Here is a 12,201-nt window from a genome sequence, read left to right as displayed (position 1 = left end):
TTGTGTACAGGAAAAGCTTGCCAAATGAACAACTCTACGTGTCTAGCCGCTAATCCCGGACTTCTTTGTATCGTTGAGTGGTTCTTTGTACGGAGTACTCCCAGCGGTGCGAAGAGTTGAATTCTCAAGATTGCAAAACACCATAGGACTATGTTTGTCAATGGAGTGAAACTCTAGGTTCTTTAGCTTGACATGTCTGCCTAATTATATGCTCGTTCCGAGAACTAAATAAAGAAAATCATGGGTCGAGGAAATAGCATGTCGAATATGATGATCTATGTAACGGATATATAGTTCGACGGCCCGTCAACGCATCTGGATGCAACAAAATAAGATTGATGATGGATCGATTAAGCTAGTCAAGCCCAGAAAAGTACTCGCTTCTCGCCCAGCATCCTCTCAATCTTTTTTTTTTCCAAATATGATGAATGTATCTACCTACGTGCATTGTTGATCATTCATGATACCTTGGACCTTGAAGAGGCGATCTGGCATGTCTTGGCATTGCTCCCTCCTTCGCAGACTTGATCAAAGTGGTCAAACTTTCGCCACTCACGTTGATCATAGAAGTTCTCACCATCGGAACTACCTCGAGATATTGAATATCAGATGTACTTGCGATCTAAATCCCTTCGAAAATTATGTCATCCAACGCGCTTCCCGGCTGCACGTGATCATTTCAGCAGAAAAAAAAATCGGCGCGCTGTGAGTGGAAGCCCACCGCCCGCACTAAACCACAAGCGGCCTAGGCGGAGTTACCCAAACATGGACCAGCGCGCCGGGCAGAAGCACCCCCAATGATATAAACCCGGCTGCGTGACCTCGACCCTCGCTCTTGTGTACTAAATCTAAATTCTCCCGCTGACTCAGCATCGCGGCTTGAGGTGTTGGGCGTTTGGTCTTTGTTTTTCATATCGAGGTCTTTCCACCCTAATTGCGCGCTTTGTCGCGCGCAATTTGCTCTTCTCTTTCCGGTATCTTTTTTTTTCTTGTTCAATTGTGCCGCATAGTCGGGAGAAAACTGAAGACCCGCGATGGCTTCCCGGTAAGTTCCTTGAGCCAATCACCACGCGTCCGTCACGTGAAGCTAACCCTTTTTAGACTTGACCGTCTCGTTACGTGAGTATCCCAATACGACCAATCACGTGACATGCTTGACCACTGACCGATGACAATACAGGCTACTCGAGACGGGCAGTACTCAATTGATTCGTAATACTGCTGCTCAGCAGCTTGCAGATGTGCAGAAACAACATCCAGATGAGCTGTTTAATTTGCTCGGGCGCATCCTGCCATATCTCAGATCCAAGTCCTGGGACACAAGGACGGCTTCTGCCAAAGCTATTGGATTGATCGTCGCTAACGCAGATCTCTATGATCCAAATGAGGACGATGGGCTTCAGATTAAGTCTGCAGCAGATGAAGATGATGTGGAGATCAAGTCCGAGGTAAAATCAGAGGAGCCTGTTCCGGCCGATGATTTCCTCAAGCTCGACACCCTAGACATCCCTGCTGTATTAAAATACGGCAAGCGGCTGCTTGGGGGTGCAGGAAAGGAGTATGAATATTCGCTCGCATCAATGGAACCGGCTGCACGCTTGCAGCATCAAAAGAAGACATTGACTTCGCGTCTGGGACTCGAAGGCGAGTATCTCGAAGAAGACTTGGTTGAAGACATCGAGATGGCACCCAAAGTGGTAACGCCTGCTCCCAAGCATGAACCGATTATCCCGCCTGTCTCTCGTCAAAACACTTTGCAAGATGCGGCCTCTCGTCGACCTTCTTCGCCTAACGAAAATGCGATCAAGGAAGACGGAGGGCTGAGCAAGCGACAGCTCAACCAGCTGAAACGAAAGAACAAACAGAATGCTAAAATGGGAGCTAACAAAGTGCGTGTCGTGGATCTGTCTTCCCGCCGACAATCCGAGGCTGTCACAACTCCTGTCACTACAACTCCACATCCCATCAAGGCTGAGAATGGAGAGGATCAGAATGGCGAGACAAAACCCGATTATTTCTCCTTCGAACGTACAGAGGAAGACGATGACTCAAAGCTCGTCTCTGAATTCAAAGGGGCCGCTGTCCCAGAGCGATCTCATATCGAACCGGAGATTGTAGATCAGGGCGCAGGATGGCCTCTTGAACACATGTGTGAATTCCTGACCATGGACATCTTCGACTCGAACTGGGAAGTCCGACATGGTGCAGCAATGGCCTTGCGTGAAGTTATCAGGGTTCAGGGTGTGGCAGCTGGCCGCCTGGATGGGAAAAGTCGGTTAGAAAACGATGCACTCAACCGCCGGTGGTTGGACGACCTTTCATGCCGACTGCTATGCGTTCTGATGCTTGACCGATTCGGCGATTATATTTCGGACAATGTGGTCGCCCCAATTCGTGAGACCGTGGGTCAGACTCTTGGTGCTCTTCTCTCACACTTACACCCTAACTCAGTCCGATCGGTCTATCGATGCCTATACCGGATCATAATGCAGACCGATTTGGGGCTGGATCGCCCTGTATGGGAAGTTTGCCATGGTGGTATGATTGGACTGCGATATCTTGTCGCTGTCCGAAAGGATCTGCTCATCAAGGATTCCAACATGATGGACGGGGTCTTGGAGGCTGTCATGAAAGGCCTTGCTGATTATGATGACGATGTCCGGGCCGTTAGCGCGGCTACACTTGTTCCTATTGCGGAGGAGTTTGTTTGTTCACGGACTGGCACTCTTGGCCCTCTGATGAACATCGTCTGGGACTGTCTTTCCAATCTGCAAGACGATCTCAGTGCCAGCACAGGCTCTGTGATGGACCTTTTGGCCAAGCTGTGCACTTTCTCGCAAGTTTTGGATGCAATGAAGGCCAACGCCGCTGATGACATGGAAGCATCATTTGGCAAGCTCGTCCCCCGCCTCTACCCATTCCTCCGTCATACCATCACCAGCGTTCGTTCAGCCGTCCTTCGGGCTCTCATGACATTCTTGAAGCTGGAGGGCGAGGGCACCACCGATTGGGTAGATGGCAAGGCATTGCGCTTGATTTTCCAAAACCTTCTCGTGGAGCGCAATGAGGGTGTATTGAAACTATCTGGTCAAGTTTGGTCCGAGCTCCTCAATGCCGTCGAGCTACGTGGTTCATTCAAAACCGAAGTGGAATTGTCAGACTCTATTCAACCTCTTGTCACACTAACCTTGGGCGCTTTCGGTGTTCCCCGGTACCCAATCCCTATGAACTCCTCTCTCTTTATCAAACCGTCTGGCCTGCCATTCTCTATTGCTGCCTCCGCTCCTACTCCTTCCAAGACCTCACCTCCTGCTTCTGCTTTAGGCGGCACTGAGACCAAGGTAGGCCGAAGACGCAAATCGGAAAAGAAGGAGAAAGAAGCACCCCCAGCGTCAGCTCATAACGTTGATGGACACATGCTCTCCGGTGACATTGATCTTGTTGGTTCAGATACCATGCTAAGATCCAAGATCTACGCCGCAAAGGCGCTGGGTGAGTTGATATCTTTCTGGGATAAGAATGATCTACCAAGTCTATGGCCTGCAATTATGGATGGTCTCAATGTCTCTGCCTCCACGACACAACTCGCTTCGGCAATGGTTATGGAAGAGTATGCTCGCCGATCTGGATCAGAGAGCAAATACCGATCGTACTTGTGTGACCGTCTTCGACCGATTCTCGAAGGGGACCGCCCATCCTGGTATGCGGATATTGCTTGCTACCTCCATGTCGCGCGCGCTCAGTGCCATTCGTTGTTGAACACTTTCCGGGATCACGCGCATGTTGCACCTTCCCGGCTGCCAACCTTGGCTGTCGTTGTTCAGGGCGACTCGGAAGCCGGGCCTAATGCATTCTCGTTGGCGGATGCCGAGAAGATCGTTGGTCCCGACTTTGATCGACTGAAGAAGAACTTGACACCCGCTCAACGAATCACCGCTACTCAAGTCCTGACTGATACTCGCATTACTGCCCAAACCGCCGTTGATGAGGCCCGATTGATGAGAGAGCAGCGGGATATGCGTGTTCTAGCAGCCACTGCCGGTGCCTTGGTTGCGTTGCGAGATATTCCCAAGAAGCCTGGTCACATAATCAAGGGTATGATGGACAGTGTCAAGAAAGAGGAGAATGTGGAACTACAGCAGCGCTCTGCGACTGCAGTGGCAGGTCTTATCGAACATTACACAGCCGCCACCAAGCGTGGACCGGTGGATAAGATTATTGGAAACCTGGTCAAGTACTGCTGTGTGGACACCTCCGAAACACCCGAATTCCCCCACAATGCAAAGTTGGAGAAAACAATTCTGTCACTGCGCAAAGAGGAGGATCGACGCGACCATCCAGATGCGGCCAAATTCGAAAGAGAAGCCAAGGAAGCACGGATTATGCGCCGCGGCGCCAAGGATGCGCTAGAGCAGCTGGCAGTCAAGTTCGGTGCTGAGCTCCTGGAGAAGGTTCCGAATCTCGCGAAACTGGTCGAACGACCTCTGAGAGATGCTCTGGCAAAGGATGAACTCCCCGAAAACATCACTGATCCGGATAATGAACTTGGCCAAGAAATTGTGGATGGTCTCTCTACACTACGAGCTCTGCTGCCCAAATTCGATGCTGGTCTTTACCCATGGGTTATCGATCTTATGCCCATTATTGCCAAGGGGCTACAGTGCCGACTTTCCGTGATCCGCTATGCAGCGGCCAAATGCTTCGCTACGATCTGCAGTGTCATCACCGTCAAGGGCATGACCATGCTGGTAGAGAAGGTCCTGCCAATCATCAACAATGGATTGGATGTGAACCATCGCCAAGGTGCGATTGAGTGTATCTACCATCTCATCCATGTCATGGAAGATGGAATTCTGCCCTATGTTATCTTCCTGGTGGTTCCTGTCCTTGGCCGCATGAGCGATTCCGACAATGATGTGCGTCTTCTGGCAACAACCTCATTCGCGACTCTTGTCAAGTTGGTTCCTCTGGAAGCCGGTATTCCCGACCCCCCTGGTTTCTCGGAAGAGTTGCTCAAGGGCCGAGACCGAGAGAGGAAGTTCATGTCTCAGATGCTGGATGTGCGCAAGGTCGAGGCATTTGAAATCCCGGTCGGGATCAAGGCAGAGCTTCGACCTTACCAGCAAGATGGTGTCAATTGGCTTGCTTTCCTCAATCGATACAATCTCCACGGTATTCTTTGCGATGACATGGGTCTCGGAAAGACTTTGCAGACCATTTGTATGGTGGCAAGTGACCACCATATGCGAGCGGAAGAGTTCGCCAAGAGTCAATCCACGGACTCTCGAAAACTGCCCTCTTTGATCGTCTGCCCGCCGTCTCTATCTGGACACTGGCAGCAAGAGATCAAGCAATATGCTCCATTCCTTAGTTGTATTGCATATGTCGGCCCTCCCGCAGAACGGTCAAGACTCCAACCCATGCTGTCTACCTCAGATGTGATTGTCACTTCCTACGATGTTTGCAGGAATGACAACGATATCCTCAGCGCCATCAACTTCAACTACTGCGTGCTTGACGAGGGTCATCTTATCAAGAACCCCAAAGCCAAGATCACGTCTTCAGTCAAGAAGTTGGCCAGTAACCATCGTCTGATTCTGTCTGGTACCCCGATTCAGAACAATGTGCTTGAGCTGTGGTCCCTGTTTGACTTCTTAATGCCCGGATTCTTGGGAACAGAGAAGGTCTTCTTGGACCGCTTTGCCAAGCCCATTGCAGCGAGTCGTTTCAGCAAATCCTCTTCCAAGGAACAAGAGGCAGGTGCTTTAGCAATTGAAGCTCTACACAAACAGGTCTTGCCATTCTTGCTGCGCCGTCTGAAGGAGGAAGTCTTGAATGATCTTCCTCCCAAGATCATCCAGAACTATTACTGCGACCCAAGTGAACTGCAGAAGAAACTGTTCGAGGATTTCTCTAAGAAGGAGCAGAAGGAATTGGCAGATAAGGTAGGCAGCGCAGATCGTGGCGACAAGGAGCACATCTTCCAGGCACTTCAGTACATGCGACGTCTGTGTAACTCCCCTGCATTGGTGGTCAAGGAAGGCCACAAGCAGTACAATGAGGTGCAGAACTTCCTAGCTGCCAAGCGGTCAAACATCCGAGATGTTTCTCACGCGCCCAAGTTGAACGCCCTGAAAGACTTGCTGGTGGATTGCGGCATTGGCCTTGACCACACAGCAGAGGGTGAGCTCGACACAGGCGCAAGCTATGTCAGTCCCCACCGAGCCCTCGTGTTCTGTCAGATGAAGGAGATGTTGGACATTGTGCAGAATGATGTCCTAAAGAAATTGCTCCCATCTGTTCAATACCTTCGCCTGGATGGAGGCGTGGAAGCGACAAAGCGCCAGGACATCGTCAACCGGTTCAACACCGACCCGAGTTATGATGTCTTACTCTTGACCACCAGTGTTGGTGGATTGGGTCTTAACCTCACGGGCGCAGACACTGTCATCTTCGTGGAGCACGACTGGAACCCGCAAAAGGATATCCAGGCTATGGATCGCGCTCATCGTATCGGCCAAAAGAAGGTTGTCAATGTGTACCGCCTAATCACGCGAGGTACTTTGGAGGAGAAGATCTTGAAGTAAGTTTTTGATACCCAGACGAACCGCAAACGTGCCCATGGAAACTAACACATGAAACCCACAGTCTGCAACGATTCAAGATCGACGTCGCCTCCACAGTAGTCAATCAACAGAACGCCGGTCTTGGCACAATGGACACAGATCAACTGCTAGACCTCTTCAATCTCGGCGAAACCGCCGATACAGCCGAGAAACCAAGCGACTCCGCCGGCAACGAAGTCGACATGGTCGACATTGACGGCGAAGTCAAGGAGAAGGGCAAGAAGGGCTGGCTGGACGACCTGGGCGAGCTCTGGGATGACCGCCAGTACCAGGAAGAATACAACCTGGATTCATTCCTGGAGACCATGAAAAACTGATGCATACCGCGCGGTCCATCATTGAGATACTTGACTCAGACTCATTCCCTTTTTCACATTGCGTCCATCTCACATCCACCTAAACACCCCGTCCCTTTGCGGTATGCACGCTTCTACGCCTCTTCTACTCAATTCTTTCCGAAAATTTCCTCATACCCTCACAACCTCACAAACGATTGTCATGCTTAATGTCACTGTACCATTCTCCCTCCTATGTCATGGAGGCTCTTGTCTGCACGGCAGACTGGAGCATATTCGCTTATTCGGTATTCGTTCTACAGCTGGGAAGGCCCTTTGATTTCTGCTCGCTCTGCCTTTTTTTTCTTCGAACCCTTCATGTATTGCTAGCTTTTTTGATCTCTTCCTGCGATGGATGGATAGATCTAATACCTGTATGTTGTACATAGCAAACTTATTTGATTCACTACCCCCTGCTTTCAAATTTACCAAATCGAAGATGCCGTAGCGTAGTCGATACGTTCTACGCGGGTTCGGGAGACCGCTGTCAAATTCCCAAAGCGTCTAAATGTGCTAGTTCAATGTGCCTACAATGGTATCGCAGGTGATTTAAAGAACGTTGTTGTCAATAAGTACATACACAGAAATAGAAACACTGTGGCGCCTTTCCAATGGCAATAGCCCGAAAGCATAATCCTGAACGCCAGCTTTCCCACAGAAAGCCCCTTAGAGCAAACAAAAGACAAGAAAAAGGACCACCGATAAATGGAAAAGGTGCTGCCAGATTCCACATGATCGGGACGGTCCGAAGACCCTCAAAAAAGTAATTGTAGATACAAATCAAGAATGGAAATGTTGGTTCGTTGACACTGCAGAAGAGCGTCACTGCAGCGTGTGTTGGAATGAAAGATTCATTCCAGAATATGTGACAAAAAAAGAAAGAGTTAGAATCAAAAACCAGGTGCCAGGTAGATCATAAAGCTGAAGAGCAATTCATAAGAGAACGCGGCCTAAAGCGCCAAGCGTGTGCCCATTAAGTTTGGCGTGTTTAGGCCTGGCCCTTTGGCTTTGAAAGCATATTGAGACGGCTCATGCTGAGAACACTGCGGCTTTTCTGCCTGCTTGCGGGGGTGCCCACTTTGCCCGAAGAAGGACGCACGGGAGTCTTGATGAGACGTTTCTTCGTCGGGCTCGGAGTAGGCGGGTTGGACTTGAATCTCTTGGTGCTGCGCTCATCGGACTGCGCATCGGTAGGCGGCACATTCTCACTGTTTTCAGTGCTTGGGGCATCCTCGTCATTCACTTGATCACGGTGCCTCTTTTTGTTACCAATGCCATGAGCGATGCCATGCGTAACCACGGGAAGCTCGGGATATGGAGCGACCTGCTCGCCAGCATCTGAGTTCCGAACATGGCGGATGGATTTCAATTCGGAAGTAGGAGTAGTAGAAGTTGGAGCAAGCGACTTCTTCTCCGGAGTCAGGGTTGGAAGAGTTGGATAGACCACATCCCCGGCTGTAGAACGACGCTGAGAAGAAGGGGCCTTGGAAGGAGAAGGCGAGGCGATAGCAAGTTCATGGCGAGACTTGACACTCGGAGTAAATTCAACGTGCTTCTTTGGCGAAGGCGTTGGAGCAGAGTCACTCATATCAGCAGCTCCTCCAAAAATCGAATTAGGATTGAAGTCAGGAGCCGCAACGTGAGTTCCAGATGCAATCTTCGCTGGGTCGCGGGAAAAGAGCGGCTGGCGCCGACGAAGAATGGATCTCAGGTTACCAAGCGTAGGCAGCTTGCTCTTGATCCGTGGGTTGAAATCAGTGCGAGGAGTTCGAGGGGAGGCAATCGTTTTGGCCGGAGAGAATTTCAAAGATGGAATCAACGAGGTCCTTGGGGCCTTGACGCTGGCGGAGGCCCCACGAGAGAGGGAAGCGTGGGTTGGGGTCATGAGGGAGCTTCGGACGCTCGTGCGAGGCCGAGGACGAGGGCCCGCGGGTCGGCGAGGGGTTTCAATCTTCTGTGGCTGATCCTTCTGGGGTTCACGGCGAGTAGATATGTCCTCAGTTGGGTTGTGCTTGACGCGCTTGGCATTGCTAGCAGCTGTGGGCGTAGATAGGCTTGAGCTTTGAGCGGCAGAACGAGAGGGCGATGACTTCTGGTTCTCTGGTTCGTCAAGCTGCGCCTTTGACTTAGTCCGCTTAAGAGACTTGGTCACAGGCTGGAATCGACCAGGAGTAGCGCGGAAAGATGAAGCGTGCCCGGCAATGGAGTCCATCTTTTTGAACTCAGCCATGTGAATGTCGTTGAAGCGGTTGGCTTTGCCCTTCGGCATGGCGATCTTCCGGCCTCCATGGACTTCCGCAGCCTTTTCATCTTCATCTTCTTGCTTTGACTTCTGCTGGACCATCTGAGCCTTGATTCGAGCAACATCGCCCCGGACACTTTCCATAAGTAGTTTAGCCCCCTCGCTTAGCTCAGTCTCTTGGGACTGGAACTTGTATTCGAATCCTGGGGTTCCAAAGTGGCTCATCGCAGGAGATGGCTTGGATTTTGTCGGAGTATTGTCACCGAAGGTTTGCTTGATAACATTGCCATCGGCATCTTTCTTGATGGGATTGAATCCAAGGAGGAGGCCTGAGTCCGCGCGTTTGGTTGTGCTCTGGTGTGTCTTGCTAGGATGCATTTCTTCACGAGATGGACGAGGTGCAGTCACACTAGTGGGCGTCTTCATGCTGGCAGCCTTGTGCTGAGCAGACACGTGGGAGCCTTTTTGAGGGGTTTTCGCAAGGGGGGTCTGGACGTGTGGGATATCGGAGTCGTGAGTCTCCTCGCTTTCGGCAACAGAGGGCAGTGTGGAAGCTGCGACTGGCTGAGGAGTAAATTCTTCAACCTAAGAAATCGAAAATAAACAACAGATATTAGCTGGCGTCCATTTCAACAGTTGCTACCTCAATTTCCCACAACAAACGTCTGTTGCTATGCAACTCACCTCCGAAGATCCCTGGGCGCGACGAAGGCGCGCAGAACGGCGAACCGCCATAGTTGGAGAGTTAAATGTAAGGAATAAGCAGAGATATCTCAGAAGATTTCAATGGTCTCGAGAGATATTGCAGGGTTAGATGATCGTGGTGTGGGGAAGCATGCAAGTCGGAGGTCCAAAATGTAAACAACACGGCCCGCGGTTTGACGTCAGATGACTCAGCACCAACAATCGCCTGACGACACTCGAGATTTTCAATTTGTTTACGAGGCAGTTGCTTCAGAACTTCAAATCTTGGTTTGTATATCCCGAGTTTCTCTTTGGCAGTTTTTCCACTCTCTATGCTGGAAATTATCTCAGAGACCTTGGGGTGCTTTGCCACTTCGCAGCCAACTCTTTGAAATCCCTTTTGTACTTTCTCTAGCCATGCACCAGTCACCTTTCGAAAGGTAGTCCCATCCAGGGGCTCAAAGTAGTAGTCCTTCGCATAATGGTCATGTCCACACTTCAGCCGAGGCTGAACAAGGCGAGGAGGGGAGTGGATTGCCCACCGTGGGGTCTGGTAGTCTCAATCGCGCCCACACATATGTAGCTTATTTTGGTCCCCTTGGCTAGAACCTTTTACGCCGGGCACGGATTGTCATGGGAAGGCCTTTTAAGTCCTTGCCCACACGGCATAGGGGGTTTTACCAACTGTCCTTGCCGCTTTAGGTTCGAGTTATCGCCCCGTTTCCAGGCGAGTGTACTGCCACCTTCTCAATCGGAAGCAGGCTTGGCTTTCCCTTACATCCACCTTGCCCACAGCGAGGACTATTTTTTCCGGGAACCTCGAGCAATTTCAAGGACGTAATGATCTGGGAACTCTGCAAAGAAAGAAGGAAGAGCATCGTCCAGGACGGGTTTATCGCAGCGGGCACATTTTCGATGAATGACATGGCCCAGGCTCCCAGAGATGGTTTCTGCTTGCCTCAGCGTGGATACCGGTTGAAGTATATTTTCAATATAAAGATATCCTACTGTACGGGCGAGATATTCAATCGAATATTGACTAAGGCCCTGATGCCCTGACCTGCCCTTTTAAAGCAGAGAAAATACCAACTCGAGCGTCTTTCTGTTTTTGCAGGTTGCACCATGAATTTCCAGGCTGGCCTGGGACTGAAGCCAAGCCTGGAGAGGGAGGAGCAGGTCCTCAAAACTGACAGCTTCAAACTCGATGCCATCGTCATTGTTACTCTCTTCGTCAATGTGAGCATCTATCTCTGCGATCATTGCCTCGTATGATACAATGATAAAACGCAGTTCCTCGTTTCGCATAGTCCAGCGGCTCGTATATAGCTTCTTGGTTACCTAGATATGTTGTTTCTGTTTCATTTTAGATAAATTTGAAGCTCATAACTTACCCGATCCTTATCGGAGATATGATCAGGCTTTGTCTTCCTACACTAGTGAATCGGAGGTTTTTTGATTTCTTCGTACATAGATCTTTCGAAATTTTGCTAAGCTCGTAGATAGCAAAATTATCCAGGAATACTACTCGGAGAGCACGGAGGGTCTCTCCTATAAGCGTATATCTCTGTACATTCTGTTCGGAACTTAGACGAAGTATACTCTGCGAACGAAATCTGACTCGAACTTAAAGACAGGTTTTGTTTGACGTAGCCCTGAAAGTTGAGTAGACATTAGAATTGCTAAATCCCATGCTCTCCCGTAAGTCTGGAAAAACTCAGAGCTAGTCTTGTTGAAACATCCACGTCTCGAGAAGAATTGGGGATGATAAGCTTGGTTAACCAATCTGCTCATGGCGTTTGAATTCGAGCCATCGAGTCTGAGCCAAAGTCTCACGGACTTGCAGGTCCCCTACAGTGGAAACGAACCAGGCAATTGTTCTTAGATATCTTGTCGAAGACCGGTTCCCCAACGCAGATCTCGACTGAAGCTGACATGTTGTCTCGGACCTTTCGGGAAAACTCTCTGTGGGGGCGCCGAAGAGCCTCCGTATAAAAAAAACATTCTCCGGCACTCTCTCGGCGACAAATCTCATCAAACATAAAGCTGTTGTTGAAGCCGAGAGCCATGGGCCATGGAATGAGCAAGAAGTCTAGCATACATACAAATACCATATCGTATCAAGGGTCATCTTTGTAAAAAGAGACCGACTACGGGCACACTGTTTTTACTACGGGCACACTATTGACTAAACTCTTTTTGGATATTTCCCGCTGGCCATAATTTATTCATAGGCTGTCGTATTTAATATGGTACTCCCTTAGTATTTCGGACAGTACCCGAATCTTATCTAGGCACCCTATCGCGAATGTAGAAT

General features: G+C 50.0%; 3 protein-coding genes across 3 annotated transcripts; 1 reads left to right on the top strand and 2 right to left on the bottom strand.

Moving 5' to 3' along the window:
• Positions 1 to 1,034: 1,034 nt before the first annotated feature.
• Positions 1,035 to 6,943, top strand: N7457_009303 (DNA-binding ATPase; the record flags this gene model as incomplete). Its single annotated transcript, XM_057180346.1, has 4 exons — positions 1,035 to 1,045; positions 1,102 to 1,119; positions 1,181 to 6,583; positions 6,649 to 6,943. The coding sequence occupies 4 exons, from the start codon at positions 1,035 to 1,037 to the stop codon at positions 6,941 to 6,943; spliced, it is 5,727 nt and encodes a 1,908-aa protein (XP_057028732.1).
• Positions 6,944 to 7,949: 1,006 nt separating this feature from the next.
• On the bottom strand, positions 7,950 to 9,938 carry N7457_009302 (uncharacterized protein; the record flags this gene model as incomplete). Its single annotated transcript, XM_057180345.1, has 2 exons — positions 7,950 to 9,788; positions 9,888 to 9,938. The coding sequence occupies 2 exons, from the start codon at positions 9,936 to 9,938 to the stop codon at positions 7,950 to 7,952; spliced, it is 1,890 nt and encodes a 629-aa protein (XP_057028731.1).
• A 750-nt stretch (positions 9,939 to 10,688) lies between these two features.
• N7457_009301 (uncharacterized protein) lies at positions 10,689 to 11,315 on the bottom strand (the record flags this gene model as incomplete). Its single annotated transcript, XM_057180344.1, has 3 exons — positions 11,279 to 11,315; positions 10,974 to 11,225; positions 10,689 to 10,952 (listed from the first exon to the last, which is right to left on the bottom strand). Exons 2-3 carry the CDS (start codon positions 11,190 to 11,192, stop codon positions 10,689 to 10,691), a joined length of 483 nt encoding a protein of 160 aa, XP_057028730.1. The 5' UTR covers positions 11,193 to 11,225; positions 11,279 to 11,315.
• Positions 11,316 to 12,201: the final 886 nt, after the last annotated feature.

The sequence above is a fragment of the Penicillium paradoxum genome (assembly GCF_028828445.1).
Source record: "Penicillium paradoxum strain IBT 22861 chromosome Unknown utg000007l_segment0_segment0, whole genome shotgun sequence".
In the NCBI taxonomy this organism is placed as follows: domain Eukaryota; kingdom Fungi; phylum Ascomycota; class Eurotiomycetes; order Eurotiales; family Aspergillaceae; genus Penicillium; species Penicillium paradoxum.
Note: the sequence above shows the minus strand (reverse complement) of the source record. Positions and strands in the feature narration are given on the sequence as shown.